Genomic DNA, 21,404 nt, shown 5'->3' on the forward strand with positions numbered 1-21,404 from the left:
AATTTCCGGTTCAGCAGTAAATGGGACACGTTTCGTCGGTTTGTCCCACTGGAAAATTCCCAGAAAAAGTGGAAAATCTAAAAAGGTGGGCCCGTTTTCCCGGTTGGAATTTCCGAATCGAATGTCGTGTTCCATTTACGTTTCTCGTAGTTTGTACCAGTTCCAGGTCCACGGTTGGGCACCGTTACGTACCGGGGTTTACGACCAAATGGAACAACTTTTTACCAATCGGAAATTCCACTTTTGCTACCACCGAAATTTCCGGGTTTTTTTCCTAAATGGAAAGCGCCCATGAATTTGGATAATTAAAGAGAACCTTTTGCTTAAATATTTCAGCTGATACCCATTAACTCACAACTTATTTTTGACCAGATGGCTTCTTCTCACCTGCTAATTTCTTTCTTCTCTTAAGTTCTCGTCCACCTCCAATTGGCTGCTCAGTTATGTCTAAAAGCTGGGGAAAGTTTACATGAAAAAAAAATCTCCAGTGAGGTAAGAAACAATAATTCTCAGCAATAAAAACAAAACAAAGCAAAAAAAAAAGTTATGTCTAAAAGCTAGGGAAAGTTCATGCGACAAAAAGAAAAAAATTCAGCAATATTAAAGAAACAAAACAAACCAAAACAAAGCGAAAAACAAACAAACAAACAAACCACTACAACAAAACAAAACAAAAACAAAAAATTTATGGATGGATTTTTATGCACTCAGGTATTATAGAGAGCATCTAATGAAATTTGTGTTTTATGCCTACAGGAGAATCATCATCTGGCAGATTACAACACAGCTGGTTTTGTTGACTCATAAATAAATATTATTATTAACAAAGTTGGATATATAGTCATAACTTGGATAGTCATTTCTCCTATGGCTTCTGACATTGCTACAATACTCTTTGAATGATTGGATTAAGATGATGTGTTAAACTCATCACTGCAAATTGTATGCAGTCTTTTTTTTTCTGAAGTGGAAATGACATAGGGATTTAAAACAAATGTGAAGTGGTCAGCTTGTTTGAGTACATTGAAGTAACACATAAGTACTTCACTATTTTATTCTGAGAAATCAGCGCTTTTTATCAGCCACTGCCTGGTTTCAAACTGAGGGGGCTGGGTACTAGTCCGAGTATTTTGGGATTATTAACATAAGACCAACAAAGTCAAAAAGAGAACATAGAGTTTTATATATGTGTATAATAATATTAATCAGTTTTGGTGTTAATTGGGCCAATATTGAACAACACATACATGTAGCTATTAAACAATTGACAATTTACTAACAGTTGTATTATTTTCTGGACATACAAATGTTTCTCAGCAAATTTTGGAGATCTACATGTACCTCATAAACACCAACTTGAGGATCTTGTAAATCTCTGTTCCCTCTTCTAACTATGTGGGTTTCCTGTCATTTATCCCATAATACACTGACCCATACCCGGAAGCACTTGGTTTAAAATTAAGCATTATATTGTTGTATAATCAAAGCACTAATCACAGATGATAATACCTTAGTTCGTCCATGGTGTTTAAGTGTTGCAGCAGAGATAATACTCCTTGATGAACTGCTCGATGAAGTAGCTCTATTTGCCAGCACAGGACGATAACTTGCGGGGTTAGATGTTCTCGGAGTAACCCTTACTATGAAATTAGAAGGATCCATTAGACAAAGAAAAGTTAGATCTCAGGCAAGAAAAAAATTAATGACCAAAACAAGTGACAGAAAACTATAATAATTGGAACACAGTGTTTAAGTACTGTCTTGCATTGGAGAAACTATGATTCAAAGAATTAAATGACTGTAAAGGCAGCACATAGTTGTTACTTAACTCTTAAGTTGCCAGATAAATACATGTACAAGATGTACAGTGTGGTCACTGGGGATCAAACAGCGAGAGATTTCTGTTGGTTCTATTTTCTGCTATTTTCCCATGAAAGTAGCAAGGGTTCAATTTCCTTGTAGCCAGGGAAAATCCCCGGCCCAAGACACTAATGAAAGTCCCGAGATATTGAAAAAGGGTACTAGGTATTAAACCGAAAAAAATAATCAAGTACCCTTTTTTCCATTCAAGTATGTGGACAACAATAAAGTAACTGAGCCCTTAAGACAAAGTTCGCTTTGTTCATTTTATTTACAAGTCTACTGGTAAGGTAACTGTAAAGGTTTGAGTCTCCTGCACAAGTGGTAAAGAAAAAGATCCAAACATGCCTCTTCATGCAAATGTGATCCTCCACAGGATTTTAGCCACTTTGGTGATGACACACGCACACATGTCCACACGGTAAGACAAAAGAAGCAGGAGTTAACACGGAACGACCGTGTTAGGATTTTGCTTATTAAAAATCTCCTTTGTTTTAGACAACATGGCAGAGCTGATTCCATGTTTAAATCCTTTAAAGCGTGGATTGCAATAATGACAATATTATTATCTATACATTCTTCCTACAATGGCATTGCATGTTGAGGCACAGTGTATATATAGCAGTTAAAGAAAAGTTTGGAGGATATTGTTTGGAATTTTAAAAAAAAGCCAATCCACTAACCAGGAGCTTCAAACTTCTTTGATGGAGACTGAAGCTTGTTTCCAGAACCAACGATTCCCTTTTTCTGAGCAGATACTGCTTCACTGGCTTCATGAAAAAACAAAACAAAAGACAAACATTACAGCAGTTCGAACAAAAAACTCGTTTGTTCACTTTCAGGATAAATGTTATTTAATAAAAAGAACATTTTTGGTTAAGGATCATTTGTGGTCTGGGGATCATTTGTGGTCTGGCGATCATTTGTAGTATTGTACAGCCTCTTTAGCCATAGCTGCATAAAATAATACCAGTAATTCCAGAAAGTAGCTGTGTTTTCAGTTATTTATCAACAACCAAAAAATACCTTTTTGTGTGAGCTCTGCTCTAAGGGCAGCAGATTTGGGTTTTCTTTTGAGTGTGAAGTGTTTAGAGAGTGGGGGCTGTGGACCAACCATGGCAACAAGTGCAGACCTATTTAAATATAAGCATTCCAAGGGAAGAAAACTTGATCCGCTATCTGGAAGGTTTGCCACTACAAAAAAAAAGGAAAATAAATGAATGTATTTGCCACACGATTACAATAATTACAAAAAAATGCCAAAAAAAATGTAGGAAGAAATGGCAACAAATACAAAAGAATATCAGGTAGATTTATGTTTGCAGTTATGATTGACCGACATGTACACGTAGGATACTAGAAGAAATTTGCAAATTAATTCTATTAAAACCAAAGTGTCCTATTCAAAGTCTGCTTCAAATCCTATACCCATTGACAAAAGTGTGTTCACTGTGATCAACCCCATTTCAGGTAGTTCAAATCCCATAAGCCAATGGGAAGCAAAAGCCGGTTGTCATTTTTACTTTATAAGGGGACATTCCATTTTCTATCTACTCCTTGCCCCATTAGGAAGATGACTGGAATCAAAATCCTCACCTTTGAAAAAATTGTCAGAAGGGTCCAAATTTTGTTGGCCTTGAAGAAAAAATCTGAGTCCCCTTAAGGACAGCAGAGACTGTGGGGGGTGGGGGGGGGGGTTAGTTGCAGATAAAAAATTGAACATCCCTAAGGCAGTCTATCAAACAACATTAAATCAGGATAAAGATTTCATTTTACAGCCCCAGCCAGTTGTACATAACATGCTGTGGTTCAATTTTATCCTCGATTCTCATTATTTTTTCCTTTGTTTGTAGGTATGCTAATGTAAGATAATGAGTTTCAAACAAAGAAAAGTAAAATAAAATTGAAAAACCATATTTTGGCTTGTATTTAATTAATATGCAGCCATTCATACTATTTCACACAAATAACGAATATGGATAGAGCCCAAATATGTATAAATGCTTAAAAAATATATGGAGCTGTACGAAAATCTTATTGAACTAACTCCCTCTATTTTTCCACTGTATGATCATAAAAACTTTGACTTTGACTTTGCCTGGCTGGCTTACTTGTCTTTTTTATTTCCTGAGTCACCTCTGCAAACACGGGACTAACTTCATCGAGGTTAACGTTCAGCATTCCCGTACTGGGGTAGTATTTAAGAATCTCTGATAAAACACGGACCCATTCATCTTCGTCGTGGCTTCCAATCTCGAAAATTTCGCTCATTTCGGCGGTAGTTTCTTCGATAACACGACGAGGGAGGTGAAGAAAGGCCATCAACAGTTTAACTTTCACCTGCGTTTCCAGCCTATGAAAGCATTCTGGAATATTACGAAGTACATCGTGAGTCAGAAGCGAACGCAAACTGCTGCCAGACCAAGAATCGTCCGATGATAACTTGTTATGAAGCCACAATGCGGTATCTGCTTGTCGAACAGACGCCATATTGTTTTTCTGTGGAGCCAATCTTCTGGGGGCTATACTGAGGTGTCTGGATTAGGCACTGACTGTACGACGCTTCGCTCAGCAGGAAAAAAAATAGCAACAAAAAAATAACGAAATGATAGTTCAGTTCGGATGAACAAAAAACTGTATGTAAAGCAAAAAAATGGCCCTAAAAAAAAATTGAAATTAAGTAAAGGAGAAATTCCTAGCCCACCCCCAATGGGGGACGATACGTGTTCTCTGTGATCTTGGGGGAGCCGGGTAAGTCACTTATCGCTTTTGGGGAGGCTGCTAAGCAGTTGGTATCACAAGTTCCGCAAAGTGACTTGCAAGAATCCAGCTAAAACAACAAAAGTAGCGCGAAGAAAATTCAACACGATATGGTTTGAATTTAAACACTTTTCCCTCTCGATTACTTTACTGGTCAGATCACGCAAACCTGGCTGACCCCTCATGTCGCTGGGGAGGCTTAAAGATCGCTTGTTGGTAAGAACGGTGCATTGTTTGACCGGCCGGTATTGCAGAACTTCTTAGCTTGTCACTTTCGTATTTGCTACTTGCTGTGCTGCTGATCTTAGCGTTAGTAGATGTCTACGAGAAATATCTTATGTATTTAAGCGCAAATAATAATAATAAGGCATTTCTCCTCTTTGGATCAAGAGCATAAGGTGTGGCGTTTTGCTGAATTTTCGTGCAGAAATCGTAGTGTCGTTTACATGTGGTAAAACTGGCAGCGAGAAGATCTATCGACGTGAAATTTTTACACCTGCCGTGTGCGTGAATGAAAAAATCGTATACTTATATCATACAGCCTGTGATGCGCTTGTCCAATATGTAAACTTGGCAGAATTTCAAAGAGGAGTAGGGTAGGCATATTTGGGTCATTTTGTTATCGAATCTTCAATGATTTAATATAGTGCCAAGTGCTCGTATGTGATGTTTACGTGTCTTTACGATGGAACGAAACATTGCGTGTGAGTTGCATGTACAAACAGGCAATATGCACTGTGACCGAGTTCGATAAAAAACCATAATGCCTTAGTTTTGGCTGTTTTGTGGTTTTAGCCCTTGACAAGAGATATCAAGCCCAACAACTTCTTGGAAGAAAGTTTAGTCATTTGAGTTGGCAAAACGTTTTCGCATGTGTATTGTTGTGGATGCATTTTATTGGCACTGTTGTAAATAGTTTTTTTCTTGTTCTGTGCAACAAATTTATCCCCAGTTAATTTGTGTTGTTATATGAGGGTAGCAATAATACAGAATGGTTTGAGACCCTCAACCAAATTGACATTAATATTTGATGTTATCAGTCGTGCACACACATGTAGTTTTACCGTGTTTGAAACCACTTTGGAAATTTCACAGTGGCCAAGTATTACAGAATTTTATGCTTATTAATTAAAAATAGATTTTAAAATGCTAGACAGTCAATCTGTCTCTGAGATTGTGAAGTTTCTTTGCATTTCTTTGGAAGACATGAAAATTTTTCCTCTTGTTAATAATTAATGTGGTTTATAGGTATTTGCACTGGTTGCAGAGAAACACAAATTTTGGTCAAGCTGATAATGGATTCCACTATTTTACATTTGCAATACATGTAACATTTTTAGAAAATTCTTGATAGGCCATGAGAGAAATTTTCAGGAAGACTTTTCAGTGGAGGAAAAAGGAAATCCTGTGCTAATCAAATTTTCTATTATAGTAATTCTTTTCTTGCTCTGAATTAAATATTCCTTTTAGCAGCACTGTGAGTTCTGATACTGTATGACAAATCACTCCCAGCGGTTTTTTTTGGTGTGATCTCTTTTTTCTTTTGGGAAGTTTTCTTTTTGGTGCAACTAACTGACAGCACTACAGCAGTGTTCTCCTTATCAGGTGGTAACCGGTAAAATTTACTGCCTGAAGCAACACTTCTTACCGCCTGCAACCACTTGAAGGTTTACTAAAATGAAATAATTTGTTTTAAAAAATGTGCAAGTTGTGATCCAATCCGATTCTCACAAGAACATGAGTTTATTTTTTTTTAACCTTATACCCACACAAACTAAGTTACAGTTATATAAGGCAGCTGTTCTCCCGTATTTAACCTACTGTCACCTTATATGGCATTTTTGCTGTGCTAGTGATTCTAGACGACTAGAGCGTATCCAGGAAAGAGCACTTAGGACTATATATTGTGATAAACATTCGTCCTATGGTCAATTACTATCTATGGCTGGGATATCTACTCTACACAACCGGCGACTACAGGACATAGCCATTCTCATGTATAAAGTTAAAAACAACATGTGCCCAGCATACATTAGCACTCTCTTTGAACAGCCTGCAATTAAGTATGAACTGCGCAATCATGACTTCACTATACCCAGATTCAACACAGTCTCCTTTGGAAAGCACTTGCTCAGGTATATGGGCCCAAGGGTTTGGAGTTCTGTTCCTAGTAATGTGAAAAAAGCTTCCACGTTGTCCTCTTTCAAATATAACATCAGAAAAGTGGATCTTAGCATGCTATTAGATGACAATAACTGCTCTAACTGCTCTCTTTGCACTTCTTAATCTTTTATTTCTTTTTTTTTTTTTTTTTTTTATAAGTAATGGATACATTTGTACATATTGTATATAGTTCTCTCGAATTTCTCACTTGCTTATACTGTACATAGTTTTTCTTAATTTTTAATTAATTTATTAATTGATTTACTTTTTAAAATTTATTTTAGTGTCCCCACTTAGTGGTTATATACCGCTATTACAGTTTGACACTTTAATAAAGGTATCATCATCATCATCATCATATGGAAAAGTACTTAAGTTTACACAGCTTTTCTTTTATGGGCCACACATTTTGGGAAGAGAATGTTGAAGACAGAGTAAAATTATTGGAGTTGAACGTTTTAAATAAGAATGAGGAAATGATGTTTCAGAGAACTTAGCTCCTAAATTTCCATTCAATGTCCCTCACTCCACTACCCCCTCCACCCCCCAGGGGTACACATTTTTTGCCTTACTGGCCATGAATGGTCCCTTACCTGATGAGCTAAAATTTAGGGAGAACACTGCTAAAGTGGCAAATGTTAGTTTCAAAAATTTGTGCAAATAGAGGATTATAACTCCATTGTTATTCAAATCGACACTGAATTTCCTGCTCCATTGATTTTGCTTAACAAAGAACTTACTAGGTTTCTTTGTCTCAGATTCTAACAAAAATGCAAGGATGCCAACGCATTTTTTGCATAATAATTGCATTCATATAGACTTGGGAGCTTATGAACCATTAACCATAATAAAAAATGATATTGTTGTTAATATTATTATTAATATTATTTTTTTAATGCAGCATTTCTGTTTATTTATAGGGTCTCTTGCCAGGAAGAAGACATTATGAAGATGAGTGGCGCACTGTTTATGTTTTAAACAGATACCCCAGTGATGAACATGCTGATATTGAACAGAAGCAAAGAAGATATGCTAATAATGTTATTGTTACCTCAAAGGTTAGGTGCTTTCATAATTTTTTTGATCATTCATTGATTCTTTGGGGTTAATAAATATCCTTATTCTTTTTCAGTTACAAGAATAAGATTTCTTTGGTCTATGTCCGTATTAGCAAACAAAATAATCTCATGCTTTTTGTTTTTCAAGCCAAAAAGAATAAATAGAATTATTATAAATAAATATTCCGAAAGGTCTTGATAGCACAAATGCAGCAGTAATTTTAAAAACACAATGACACTTCTAAGTTTGTGGAACATGCTTCGATGTTTCAAACATCTGACATCTTTAGCCATACAAGGTATAATACTAATAGTGTACAAGTAAAGTAAGTAAGTTTAGTTTTCCTCCATATTAGTGGCTAGCTTTAATATATGTATCAAATTGTGAATTTCTAAGCAATCATTGTTTGGATAGTTATATTATACCAATCAACTTGTACGCTATTAGTATTATACCTTGCATGGCTGAAGATGATGTTTGAAACATCAAAACATGTTCCACAAACTTAAAAGTGTCATTGTGTTTTGTAAAATTATAAATTAATATAAATTAATCTTTATTAAAACAATAATCATTGAGTCTGGGTGCACTGTAAATGAATTGTACAATAAAAAATATAATGTCCCTCATGTGAGCTTGCATTTATAGTGCGACCGAGAAAACCAAGAGCACTTGAAATATTTTAGGAATGTTTATTGTGTATGACAAACCACAGCAGAGATCAGGACATGTGAACTAGCCACAAAGCCACAAACTAATTTATTAAGGTTTTTCTTGCAGTTCAGTTTTTTTCATGCGTGACTGGCTTTTTTCTTGCAACACAATAACATTCCAGAAATATTTCTGGTGTTTACAGTTTTCCCAGTTTGACAGCAATATTTCAACATAATAAATAAATACATCATGAAAATCTGAATATTGAATTCTGGTGTTCATGGTTTTCCCAGTTTAACAGTAACATTTCAAGATAATAAATGAATAATTATGTCATGAAAATCTGAATATTGAATTCTTTGTATTTTTACAAGTACATTAGGGCCCATCTGCACTAGCGAAAAAAGCTGTTAGAGAAATTTCTGTCATCACCAATGCTTAGCAAATGCGGATGGTTTGTCGAGATTATACAAATTTTGTCCTAGACAGGAAATCTTAAAAGGTGCCGTGGACAAAATTTGCTCCCAGTAAAAGCTGGACAAAATCGACTAAATAAACAAAAATGTGTTTTTCTTGTCATTCATTTGTTGTAAAGCTGGTATTCTTTCCATTAACAAATGCAAGTGTTGTCAGATGTAATGGCCTGATAAGAGTAAATAGTTTCCAGTGTGGATAAATTTTTTTCAAAACAAAAATTGTCACCATACAATTTTTGGTTTAGATGTTTCAAAGACAATTCCGATTTTGTCTGCTAGTGCGGAAAGGCCCTTATGGTGTTTTGATTAATGCAATTATTGGATGGTATGTTTTTGTTTGCAGTACACAATATGGAATTTTATACCAAAGAATCTGTTTGAGCAGTTTCGTCGAATTGCCAATTTTTATTTCCTTTGCATTGGTATCATACAGGTGGGAAACACAATCCGTAATAAAAGCATTCTGATTAAGCAACTGTCTATGTAACTAACTAACTACCTACATACATACATGTACCTACCTACCCATCTTGCCTCTTCACGCTCTGTTACACATAACACCTCCACATACACTTCTCAGTGCCAACATGTCATCTTGAGAAGTTTGACAGGCTTCAGTGATGATTTTTTTTTATGGGGATAAAACAATCACCCAACCCCTAACCTGGAGGGCCAGGCGTTAAAATTTGTCTTGCTTGTCACCCAAATCTGCCCAGCATGGTGCCACCCAACAGGGACCAGCTGGAATACATAATATAGCTTCCAGGGTAATCAAGGCACATAAACCTCCCCATCACGTTAAGGCGCAACAAAAAAGGGAAGAGTTTTAGACAGTCTAGATTGTGGCAACTGAAGGAATAAATACATTGTTGTTTGTATTTTTATTTAACTTACATGCTATTCTCGCTGTTTTTATTGCAGTTGTTAATTGACAGTCCAGTCAGTCCAGTTACTAGCATTCTTCCATTAGTCTTTGTGATAACAGTCACTGCCATCAAACAGGTTTGCATAACTGTACATGTGGGTGCTGGTTCGAGGAATGTTCTTCTGATTGTTCATTGTCACCTTTAAAATTAATCATTTACTGTCTAATAAATGAGCTAGGTCATTTTTTATCATGTTTAAATGAAAATGTTAGGTGAGTATGTTTGGTGTCAGTCCTAAAAACATGAACTGAGACATAACAATTTATTAGTGAAAAGTAAACTTTTTAGGTCCAAAAACTCTCACAATTTTGTCTCCTGCACATGCAGGTCCAAACTTTAGAAGTTGAAATAATAGCAGCAGAAGCAAAAGCCAGCATTAACTTGAAAAGCTTTTCAAACCTGTTGCTAACTGTTCCCTTTTATGTGTCTAGGGTTATGAGGACTGGCTGCGCCATAAGGCAGATAAAGAAGTCAATAACAGGCCAACTAAGGTGATAAGTCAAGGGAGGGTCCAGGATGTTCCATCTAAGAACGTGAGGGTAAGAGAATATGAAATATGAATGATAAGCGATTTAGCTGAAACAAATATTGTGTAGCAAATATTTATTTTATACCTTCCAGTCTGTATTTCTGCTTGAGGACCTATAGTATATGGCTTTAAAGGCAGTCACACAACTATGTGTACCCACACAAGAATCGATAACTAGTGTATTGATTAATAATAAATGTAAGGTATTGTAGCTCTTGAAAAAGCCTCATTACATGTTTGTTTTTAGGTTGGTGATATTGTTCAAGTGTCAGAAGATGAAGAGATTCCTTGTGATCTTGTTGTATTGTCATGTGAAGACCCTGAAGGAACATGCTACATTACAACTGCAAACTTGGATGGGGAGACAAACTTAAAGGTATGTCTGCCATTTTGCAAATTCTGTCAAAATTTTCCACTTAACACTGTTGTACTGTTGTTTCATTAAGGTGATAACTCATCATTCCAGTAATTCTGTGGCAAAACAAATTCTAGCTAGAGATTGTATCTGGTTTGCAAATTGTTCATAGTTCCAAAAAATAATTCTTTATGCCAAACCCCCGCCCCCCCCCCCCCCACCCCTACCCACACGTGGAAGGGATTGCCAATGAAGCAGGCAATTGAAAGTTTTTTTGTCCTGGTAATTATTAAGTTTATTCCTGTACATATACTTCCAATGTTAACTTGCTCACATGTACATGTAGTTCTTTGTTCTTTGTAATTTTTCTTGCCATTTGATATAAAGCCTTTGTAACCATTATATTTCATAATAAATTGCCAGAATAAGTACCTCAGTGTGGTACTTTGAAGATTCTGGAAAAGTATGTTAAAAAACTGTAGATGGGTTTTTGTTTTCAAATACATAATGTTTGTAAAACTTTGTTTTAGGTTCGCAGTGCCTTAACAGAGACTGCATCCATGCAAACAGCAGAACGGCTGTCAAACTTGGTTGCTCATGTGGAATGTCAACACCCTCAGGAAGATCTTTACAGGTATTGCAAAAATGTTGTTGTAAGTGATGTTCTATACGTTGCATGTAAAGCTCTAGTGAATGGCAATTCAGAAATTTTGGAGGACACAAAAGTTATTATAAGGTGCACTTATAATTTTATTTTTCTTCTGCCATACACGTATAGTTTTACTGGTCGGATGATTATAACACCTAGAGGAAGTGGAGAACCAGTTGTAAAGTAAGTTCAGTTAGCATTATTTCTTAAAATTATGTGAGTATATCCTCAAAGAAAGGGGATTCTCAAAATATCATAAAATGATTATAGTTTTTAGAAATGAAATATCTTGCTTGTGCTTACCCTTAAGTACGTTTATAGCTTGAAACAGTTGGCATCATTTTGTTGGAAATTTTCCCAGGCTCATTGTCGATTAATACATGTATGTTCCAATTTTTAATTTTAGAGCTTTAGGTCCACAAAATCTGCTTTTAAGAGGAGCAAGGTTGAAGAATTCCTCATATACCTTTGGTAAGTGACTAATATGATCTGTTATAATTCATTTTACTATTATTTCCTTTAATTGATATTTCATGCAACATAGACCTTACTCGTAATACAGATGGAATGAGATTGTATGGGTCAACCATTATCATTATGGATTGATTGAAGGGATTGTACCGAATTTGTGGGGTACAATTCACTCGCTTAAAATCGCCTTTTCAACAAGCCTTTTACTATGAATGATTCCTGATACAATTCTTTTCTCTGATCGGTCACAAAAATTAATTTTCCAACACTCTATTTGTTTTTTTTTCTCCGATTTCAAAATGTCAATCAATTAGAAGGGAAGACAAGCAAGGTTAATAGAGTCACATCCGGTTAAAATGAAATTTGTCACGACACTTCCGGACACGCTCTCCTAAAATTAGAGCGATTTAATTTAACTGAAAACGACTCTTCGTAAAATGTTCATTTGTAGTGTCCTATGAAAGGAACGAACAAGACATTCAGTCCGCACATCAATGCGACAGTTTAGCAGTTGAGGCAGCATCATAGAAATGGCCAGTAGTCAGCATCAATCCTCAATCTTCGTCTTGTCATAACAGCTGCATTCTCAGTCGGGTGTCCTGTGCAGCGCGTCGAGTACTACGTCATAACTCCGGTCCCTGAGCCATAGGTGCGATACGACCACCGCAGGTCCCTCAATCTCCAGTGAGCATACAAGCCAAAGTTCAATGGTCTCTCAATGGTGTGACCCTTGTGTCGAAGAACGAGAGACCCTTCTTTCACTTCCTTGTTTTTTTCTTCTCTGACAATCAGTCGACCTCCCCAACTTTTGGGTAGTTTCACGCGCCCCTCTTGATGTGATAGCTCTCCATGAGACTAGGAACGTATTCTCTTTTCCCCCGTTGCCACACATGTTGTCTCTTCTCACGCAAACGCGCATGCAACTTGGTCGTTTCATCTCCTTCTAACTCTCGATCTTCTAGTGGCGCGCGTCCTGGCCCTAAAGTAATAGATTAGGCGTTAGGACTTGCTCCTCTCCTAGTTCGCTTTCAACGTACATCAGTGGACGGTTGTTTAGGTGTCGTTCGATCTCCATCACCACAGATTCACTTGTTCGTACTTGAAGCTTGTTCTTCCCATGGTCTTGTGGAACGCTTTCTCAGGTTGAACTGCCAAGTAATCTGCTGCCTCTTCAAGTAATCTTGCAACATCTCGCTCTTTCAGATTTTCTTGATCCATGCCGCAGTGGTTCTGAAAACTGAGTCCGCTATCTGACACGATGCGTTTTGGCCTGGTACGTCGGGTATTAAAAGCATTCAGCTTCTCCATGAACCCCTCCGCTCTTTGTGACTTGGTTACTTCTAAATGGATTGCTCTTGACGCAGCGCACGTGAAAATTAACATGTGGCATTTGCCTTGCTCTTTCTTTAAGATCTTGTAGGTAATAGGTCCAGCGAAGTGGATGCCGGTGGTCTCGAACGGTCGTCCGCCTTCGGTTCGTAACGACGGCAAAGGAGGAGCCTTCTCTTACAGTTGCCAAGGTGTTGGTGACGCGAAGGTGTTTTATGTCTTAGTGGACATTGCAAATAAGCTTGTTGGCGAACTCTCCCCCTTCAGTGTATATTGGTTGGTAACCAGAAATTCTACGAGGACACTTGAGGACACCGGTAGTTTCTTCTGTCCCCGATTTCCATCCGGGATTTTTGAGGGTCGGCTTCACCCCTGTCTGCGCCTTTTTTATCCACTGGTTTCTTGCATTATTTATCTCCTCTGTGATCAGTAGACCAGACCTCTTTTTCGTGTTACGTCTCTTGAAGAGTGAGTTGTGAACGAATCGTAGAGTCCATGCAGTCACGCGGAAGTTCCCCAGAGCGTTCTTCTGTCTAGAAGTGCGTCCCACAGATCAGGTTCCTTTTCTTCAGAGTACAGCACCTCTTTTTTTTCGGGTTTGAGCTCTTCGCTTCCACTCTGCATTCTTTCCAACTTTTATTGTACGGGCCATCATTCTTTGTTTATCAACCACTCCGGCCCTTCCAACCACTGTCACTTCTTCATCTAATCGATTGACGCACCGCGGCTTCTTAAGTCTGCCAGGTTCTTATCTGTTGCACAATGTCTGTAAACGATTCCCGTCTCCTGTGAGATCTCAGCAATCTTCCTCACTTGGTTGGAAACGAAACTATCCACGCTTTCCCGGGATAATTTACAGATCCAGTACAGTGCCATCATACTGTCCATCCACATGTTCACGGAAGTAATGGGCCACTGCTTTAACCCTGCTACCAGGTTCCTCACCATATTCTCGGCCATCTGCCCGCTCACTAGTTCCAGCCTTGCGATTATTGTGTTGTGCTTCGAAATCTTAGACTTGTAAGCAGCCCTTTAACAGCCAGTGGAGTGTTCAACGACCGCAACAATTGCGGCTGAGCACGCTGTGTTACTGGCATCGGCAAAAACGTGAAGTTGTACTCCTTTTATCTTATTCATCTCGTTAACTATGCTTCTAAGCACTTTGACGTTCCTGAGCTGATTGCCCCACTTTTACTTAGCGAATCTCTCCTCGTAGCACTGCTCACTTCCGAATTCCAGCCAGTCTTTTGATCACACACCTCTCTGTAAATACGTTTCCCCTCCACTATAGTCGGCGAAATTACCCCCAGTGGCGCTCAGCTGACTCAGAATAGATCGCTTCGTTACTGAACTGAATCTCGAGTGTATCTTCTCTTTTGTCCCACATGAGACCAAGTATCTTGCTTGGATTAGGTTCCTCGTCCAACTCTTGGACGTCAGACTCCCACTTGTGCACTGGGAACTTCGCACTCTCGAGGATTTCAGTGGTTTCTTCTTTAAACCTGCTTAGTTCTCTGACGTTACTCCCTTTCTTCAGGTTATCCACGTAAGTATTCTCCCTGAGCGACTCGATCGTTTTCTCATACGCTAGTGATTGCTGATTGAAGTGATGTTGCAGTGTGGCGCGTAGCATAAACGGGATGGCTTCGGCACCAAATGGTACTCTAACAAATTGCAAGTGTTCCTCTCTGCCATTTATGTTGAATAAGAATCGAAATAGATCACGATCTTCCTCCTTAATCCCGATCTGTAAAAATGCCTTTTTGAGATCCGCCAACAAAAGATGAGTTGACATTCGTGCTCGAATCATGATGTCCCATAACAGAGGTTGCAAGGGCGGGCCAGTGTACATACACTCATTGACACTATTGGCAAGAGAATGGGGCTTAGCACTGGCATCGAAAACCATGCCATCTTCTTTGCTTGCCATTTCGTTTGTACTTTTGTCGTTGTAGCCTCTTCTCTCTCCACTGTGGCGTCTTCTCTCACCACTGGTTTATAAGGCATGTAGAAGACGTGGGGACTTTTGGACTGCTCTGGTGCTTTCTCGACTATGCCCTCTTCTAGTTGCTCTTGTATTATTTTCTCATAGTCGATTTTCAGGCCTTCGTTTCTCCAGAGGTTTTGCTCGACATTCTCGAGGCGTTTTCTACTCACGGCTTGCCATCTCGTTTGTATTGGACAGTTCGGCACCCGTAACCCACGGGACACCTGCTTTGTGTTGCCCGTCACTTCTCTTTACAATGTTCTCTCGAAATTCAGAGCACGCATCCAGCTGATCAACCTCCCCTCGGTCCTCTACTCCTAAAACGTCAAAGGAGTACAGTTTCTCGTAGTCGCTTGTCTCACTGGTAAACATGCATGTGCTGCCTGCGTAGTCCTTTCCGACATGAACAACCCAACCAAATGTGGTTCCCTCGACGATTGGGTCCTCCAGTCGACCTTTGTGCACCTGCTCTGTTCGGATCTTGCAGTAGGTGGCGTCTCCGAGTATGAAGTGAATTAGGTACTCTTCACTTGAGATCCTGTAAAACATTTTTTCACGCAAGTGCTCATACTTCGCCTTTAGCTCCATCAGGGTCGCTCTCTTTATGCTAGTGAAATCTGCAAGATTGTTCCCGGTATTCTCTATTTTCTCACTCACTTTATCTTCTCGCTAAAAACCGGCAAAGACTGTTTCTTTGTTCCGTTCACAGTGACGATTTAGCGTGACTCGTGACGTGCTGGTTGCAATCCTAGTCTGTTAATAGCTTTGAGATTAAGCTCCTCCCCGACCCTGTGTCTAGATACGCCCAGAATGTGATCCCTTTGAGTTTCAATGGGACTATTTGCCGGCAGTAACTTCTCTTCGAAGGAACGGTTGTAGCCATTTAACACTGCGTTAGACTTTTGCCAAGTTTCTGTCTCGTTTCCTCTAGGTCTGTTACAGACACCGGTGTGTTGCTTGCTCTGGCATTTGTTCAAACTGCCGGTTGCGACAGAATTTTGCCGAGGGTCCTGTACGGCCACAGTTAAAACACAATTCCTTTTCCTGGAAAAAAGGCCTCCTTGCTTCCATTGTTTTGTGTCTTTTCAACCACTGCTGAAAGTTGTTTATCGAGGCCTCCATATCCCAGTTCTCCCAATTTTCGTCGGTTCGCGCAATATCGGGCCTCTCTTGCAGTAGTTTGTTGAGAGTGGACATCACGAACCCCCGAAGCATGTCGGCTTCACCCATTGACAGCAACGCATCGTAATTTCTGTTCACGATCTTGTAAAATTCCTGAATCTTCAAGTAATTGGATCCTGTGACGACAGGAAGGTTCACTCTTTTTTCTACATGCGCGCGTTCACAACAAGTTTGCTCTGGCCATACTCGGATTTCAGTCATTCCCAAGCTATCTTTTAGCCAATTTCACCAGGCTTTAAGTTTGCTATCTTTGCTCGTACGTTTGGATTGACCATTTCCAACGTATTGCCGAATTTCTCTTCTGCGCTGATCGATTAGTTTTGGACTTGTGTAACAAACATGTTTCCAAATCTCACCCAGTCGGTGCATGGGCGTTCCTTTGAACGGTGTTATTATCAATTTGGGCAGTTTTGCTGTAGTTGAATGGACTTCTTTCTCCAGTTCCAGCTACGTGCATCGCCTCTTATTCTATATCAATTTGCTCCTGCCACATATATCGCTCGTACCCTTCTTGTCGCAAACTCAGCTCAGTTAAACGCCGCTCCTCTGGCCTCCGCTCGCACAAGTCACACTGGCGTGCGTTCACCCCGATAGTTGCTTCGGAGCGAGAATTTCACTCAAGTACAAAGTTTTGCAATGGTATCATGTAAATGCGAAACTACCACTCATTTCGGTGTGAAATCGATTTTACGGTAGACCGAAACGGGTAGCGCATTCGTATTTGAATCACAGGTGTATTTTATCAACATGATTTGTACCTTCATAAGTTAATGTGATGTGAAATGACCCAGTCATCATGTAAACGCGATATGAACTCAAGAAGTTATCCCGGTATGAAACTTGTACCACTGCAAGTTTTCTTATTTTCTTAGTTTTTTCCTAGTTCTCTAGTTTACATGACTGTAAAGTTATTAAACTTTTATTATAATTCATTCAAAATATTTGTCTGTTTCTGATTGGCTAAAACCACACCCGTGATTCACCATAACCAGTTACTGTTGACCAAATTTGGAAGAATTTTGCAATTAATCAACCGATGACGATGACGTCAAAAGTGCAGCGCAGCTGCAAGTTAATGCACCGTTAACCGAGAAGACCGAAGGTTGAGTTGTTTTGGTTGTGAAAAGAAAAATGCCCGAACAGTGGGCGGAACATTTTACTCTTTTCACGACGAACTACTGTCTAAAAACATAGCAAGAAGACAACTCGACGGACAACATCTGCTATTTGGAGTATATTTGCGGACCTGAACAGCCCTTTATCTTTTAAAATGCACTATCGAGGTGAACTTAACATCGACAAAGGTAAGCATATTTCAGCTTGTTTTTAAACTAGGAATTATTTTGAATGAATAATAAAGCATTTAATGAATTCGGCTTTTGTAGGATATTTAACCATTATTCCTCGAGCCCGAATGGGCTCTAAGTGAATAGCTCGGCCTCATGGGATATTGACTCAGAGGCCATGAGGGAAGAGGAATTGTTTTAGTAAAATCCAACTAGTTGGTCAAAAATATCGAGACAAAACAACTTTAGCTAGCAAAACGCGATTCAGCCGCCATTGTTTTGGTTTTCAAAGCCAGCGCTTTTCGCTACTAGTGGGCTATAACATATAGCCTAGTAGTAGCTCAACTAATCAGAATGCAGCATTGATAACAAACCACTAATTGGATTTTACTAAAAAGAATTATGCGGATCTCGGAGTGTGTTATCTACCGAGGCCGACTTAATAACATCATGTTCTGTGTTTGTATGCTTTTAAGGTGTTGCTGTGTACACTGGTAAAGAAACCAAGGTAAGAAATAGTACATGTATTTTGTTTAAATAAATAAAATAATGATTAACTATTTTATCTCGTAATATGTTGCCAGATTCCTATTTGAAATATTTTCTGTATTTGTGTGATGTTGGAAACATCACAGAAAAACTTAAAAAGTCATGTTTATTTAAAGAGCAAATTGTTCTTATTGATTCTGATGCCTCAGTTGTAGTGCGTTTTGTGGATGTTAACAATGTTTGGACAAGATATAATTATTTATTGTCACATTGATGTCAAATGCAGAAGTCTAATTTTGCAGAATTCAGATCATCCCGCTTCCTTTTTTAAAGGTTCCTCAAAAGCCTTTGAAATCAATTTGTTGTCAAAGTTTTAGTGTACATGAAATATTATGGTGATCTTAATGTTCATCAATTTCTTCTTTTTCTTTTCAGATGGCTTTGAATCAAAAACAAGCAGCTCACAAATTTTCTACAGTAGAAAAGTAGGATTTTTATACATTGTTTTACTGTGAAACTCACAAAACCATGGACACCAGAAATATTTATGGAATGTTGCTGTGTTGCGAGAAATAAGCCAATAAGGCGTAAGATAACTAAACCGCAAACAGCGACGGTAATTAGTTTGTGGTTTTTGAGGTTTGCTCGCGTGTCCTTTATTGTGATTGGCCAGAACACAATCAACATTCCGGAAGTTTTTCAGGTGTTCACGGTTTTCTTAGTTTGACAGTAAATGTCTTCTTGTTGTATACAGTTTCTACATGTAGCTCTATAATACTAACAATTCATTAAAGTAGACACTTGGCTTTGATATCCATACACCTTATTCCAGAATTGTAGGAAATTTTGTTATTCTTTTTTTGAATCAATTTTTTTGGGAAACTGCCCACCAACCCCTCCCCTAAGCCAACATTATCACTTACTTCTCACTTAGGGCAAAATGTTGGCTTAGGGGAGGGGTGGGTGGGTAGTTTCCCAGAAACCTAAATTGGTCCCTTTTTTCTTCAAGATAATTGGCCTTGTTTAAAGGTTTGAATTGAATTGTATACATTGTACCAAGACTGCAAAATATAATAACAATACTACTACTACTACTAATAATAATGATGATGATGATGATGATGATGATGTTTATAAGAATAATAGTAACAATAATACATAATGTAATTAGATCACTGGGTTTCCTACCCTGCAAACAGAGGTTTCTCTCCTGCATGGTTTTTAGCATTTACAAAGTTGTTCGTGTGGCTTGTCTGTGGGGTAGTTGATTTTGTTTAAGCCCCCCCGAGAAACGGGAAACGGGGGCTGTTAACAAAATCAATGGCCCGACAGACAAGCCACGCGAACGACTTCGTAAACTCTAAAAGCAATGCAAGAGAGACCTCTGCTCGCAGGGTATGGGTTTCCTTCAATTTTCCTTAGAGTACAGTCTTGAATACATTATGTCGCTGTATTAAATTGCTACATAATTTACATTTTTTTTTAAACTCTTATGTACTGTGTAGTAATGCTGTTTACAACTTTTACACTGTTTGTGTTTTGTAGGACAATGAACACATTTTTGATTGTGTTCTTGATTGTGCTAGTTTCCCAAGGAGCTTTGTGCGCTGGCCTGATGTTTTGGAAACAAGGCACAAAGTCAGGGATGCCCTCCTATGTTTACCTGGAAAAACCTAAAGTCACAGTAAGTGAATTATCATCCCTTGTTTCTTTGTTCTTGAATGTGGGACATGATTCGTTCTTCTTAAAAAAAGATAGGTATAATTATACAGCGGATAGAAAGGGTCACCAAAAGTGGCTGAAAGCGAAAGTCATCAAAGTTTACAATTTTTTCTTTATTTCGTTTTGCGAAATACTGAAAATAAATAGTACCGTGTGAAAGTACTGCGACAGAGGTTTTTTGTACCTTTAGGTATGAGTCAAGTCTTTTTTTGTTACCGAAATAACAAAATCTTTTTAAGAGTTTGTATGTAGTCCGAGTTGGTGAGAATTTACTGAGACAATATGAAGCAGTGGAATACATATGTTTCTTTTTTGTGCATCGGTATTTATGAAAATAGACAATTTGCGTGAAAATATTTTCCCCGTACTAGTAGAATCTTCAAGTACATGAAACCTGAATTCACTGGTGTTTTAATGAGTAATAATTATTAAATTTTAGTAAAATTGACAGACTATCTGAAAAGGTTGTACTATTCACCATTTTGAATTTTCTATATCAAAAATGTACTTGTTATATATTTTGATTTTCTCTTTTCAGTTCACCGGATCTAATGGCGTTCTGGACACATTTCTTGTATTTCTCGTTCTTTTCAATTATGTTATTCCAATTTCACTTTATGTGACTGTAGGTAGGTACCCAAAAAGATATGGTACAGTTAGCATGTGCAAAAAACGCTTGCTTCTTAATATCGCTCCCCATCATCGAGACGTGTTGCGTCACCAGCAGTAAGGATTGATGCGAGGCGCTTGTAGTCTTATGAAATTCAACAATAGAAAGAAATTTTGTTAACAAAATGCAAGTGGAAAAGATTTGGAGAAAAAAACAGACATTTCTAGGGTGCTCCCTTTGTCTTCTGTAGTTTGATATATTACTGAAAAAATGCACGTGCAACTTAACGTATGTTTCAAGCACCTTCGAAACATCCAGTTTTTTTCCAAACCCGGTTTTCATAGTCTGTTCCATGCTCCAAGATGGTAGGCAAAACGCATCGAGAAAAGTTGCGCGAAAAAACCGCATGGGAGCTTGGGACAGACGGGTATTGAAAATGGAGCCAGTGACAGTCGGAGCTAGTAAGCATTGATTGTTTGCCATTTGCATGCGCAAACCGGTCGGTTCACGGTTTGGGCAAATGGTAAGCATAATTCAGGACTGGTAAATTTCGTACCGCAATCGCGTTTACCATTTCTACAAATCAGTTCCATTTACCGAAAAACAGCCGCGAAGGCCTGAAACTGGTATCAAAGATGGCTTTGAAGAAATGGAACACGAATTTCCGTTGGGAACATTGCGTCTGAAAAAAAAACGCGACTACCTTTTCAGATGTTCCGTTGCTCCCGGAAAGTTTCCGCTGGAGCGACCCAAAAAGTCGTGTTCCACCTACTTTCCATCCGAATTTTCCGAAACCTTTTTGTAAATGATGTAACAACCATTGTTTTCAATACCTCTTTCCGGTATACAAGCTCCTGGTATATCCTATGATCGGTCAATTTTGACAGTTAACGCCAA

At 38.4% G+C, this 21,404-nt stretch overlaps 2 protein-coding genes across 6 annotated transcripts in view; one reads left to right on the plus strand and one right to left on the minus strand.

Moving 5' to 3' along the window:
* The window catches only part of LOC140950002 (negative elongation factor A-like), a 16,323-nt gene extending 11,940 nt beyond the window's left edge, over window positions 1-4,383 (minus strand). Inside the window, exons 1-5 of the mRNA XM_073399158.1 lie at window positions 3,972-4,383; window positions 2,887-3,054; window positions 2,544-2,630; window positions 1,510-1,640; window positions 388-454 (exon numbers count right to left, since the gene is read on the minus strand). Coding sequence (XP_073255259.1) covers window positions 388-454; window positions 1,510-1,640; window positions 2,544-2,630; window positions 2,887-3,054; window positions 3,972-4,350 — 832 coding nt within the window. The 5' untranslated portion in view covers window positions 4,351-4,383. The remainder of the gene's footprint in view (window positions 1-387; window positions 455-1,509; window positions 1,641-2,543; window positions 2,631-2,886; window positions 3,055-3,971) is intronic.
* A 275-nt stretch (window positions 4,384-4,658) lies between these two features.
* Window positions 4,659-21,404, plus strand: part of LOC140949815 (phospholipid-transporting ATPase IF-like) — a 46,648-nt gene continuing 29,902 nt past the window's right edge. For all 5 annotated transcript variants that reach the window (XM_073398946.1, XM_073398948.1, XM_073398949.1 and 2 more), the window contains exons 1-13: window positions 4,659-4,836; window positions 7,704-7,841; window positions 9,316-9,405; window positions 9,894-9,974; window positions 10,330-10,437; window positions 10,675-10,803; window positions 11,313-11,416; window positions 11,561-11,614; window positions 11,838-11,902; window positions 18,163-18,194; window positions 18,611-18,660; window positions 19,721-19,859; window positions 20,436-20,526. In XM_073398946.1, the coding sequence (XP_073255047.1) occupies window positions 4,804-4,836; window positions 7,704-7,841; window positions 9,316-9,405; window positions 9,894-9,974; window positions 10,330-10,437; window positions 10,675-10,803; window positions 11,313-11,416; window positions 11,561-11,614; window positions 11,838-11,902; window positions 18,163-18,194; window positions 18,611-18,660; window positions 19,721-19,859; window positions 20,436-20,526 (1,114 nt within the window). In that variant the 5' untranslated portion in view covers window positions 4,659-4,803. The remainder of the gene's footprint in view (window positions 4,837-7,703; window positions 7,842-9,315; window positions 9,406-9,893; window positions 9,975-10,329; window positions 10,438-10,674; window positions 10,804-11,312; window positions 11,417-11,560; window positions 11,615-11,837; window positions 11,903-18,162; window positions 18,195-18,610; window positions 18,661-19,720; window positions 19,860-20,435; window positions 20,527-21,404) is intronic.

The sequence above is a fragment of the Porites lutea genome, chromosome 10 (genome assembly GCF_958299795.1).
Source record: "Porites lutea chromosome 10, jaPorLute2.1, whole genome shotgun sequence".
Taxonomy (NCBI): domain Eukaryota; kingdom Metazoa; phylum Cnidaria; class Anthozoa; order Scleractinia; family Poritidae; genus Porites; species Porites lutea.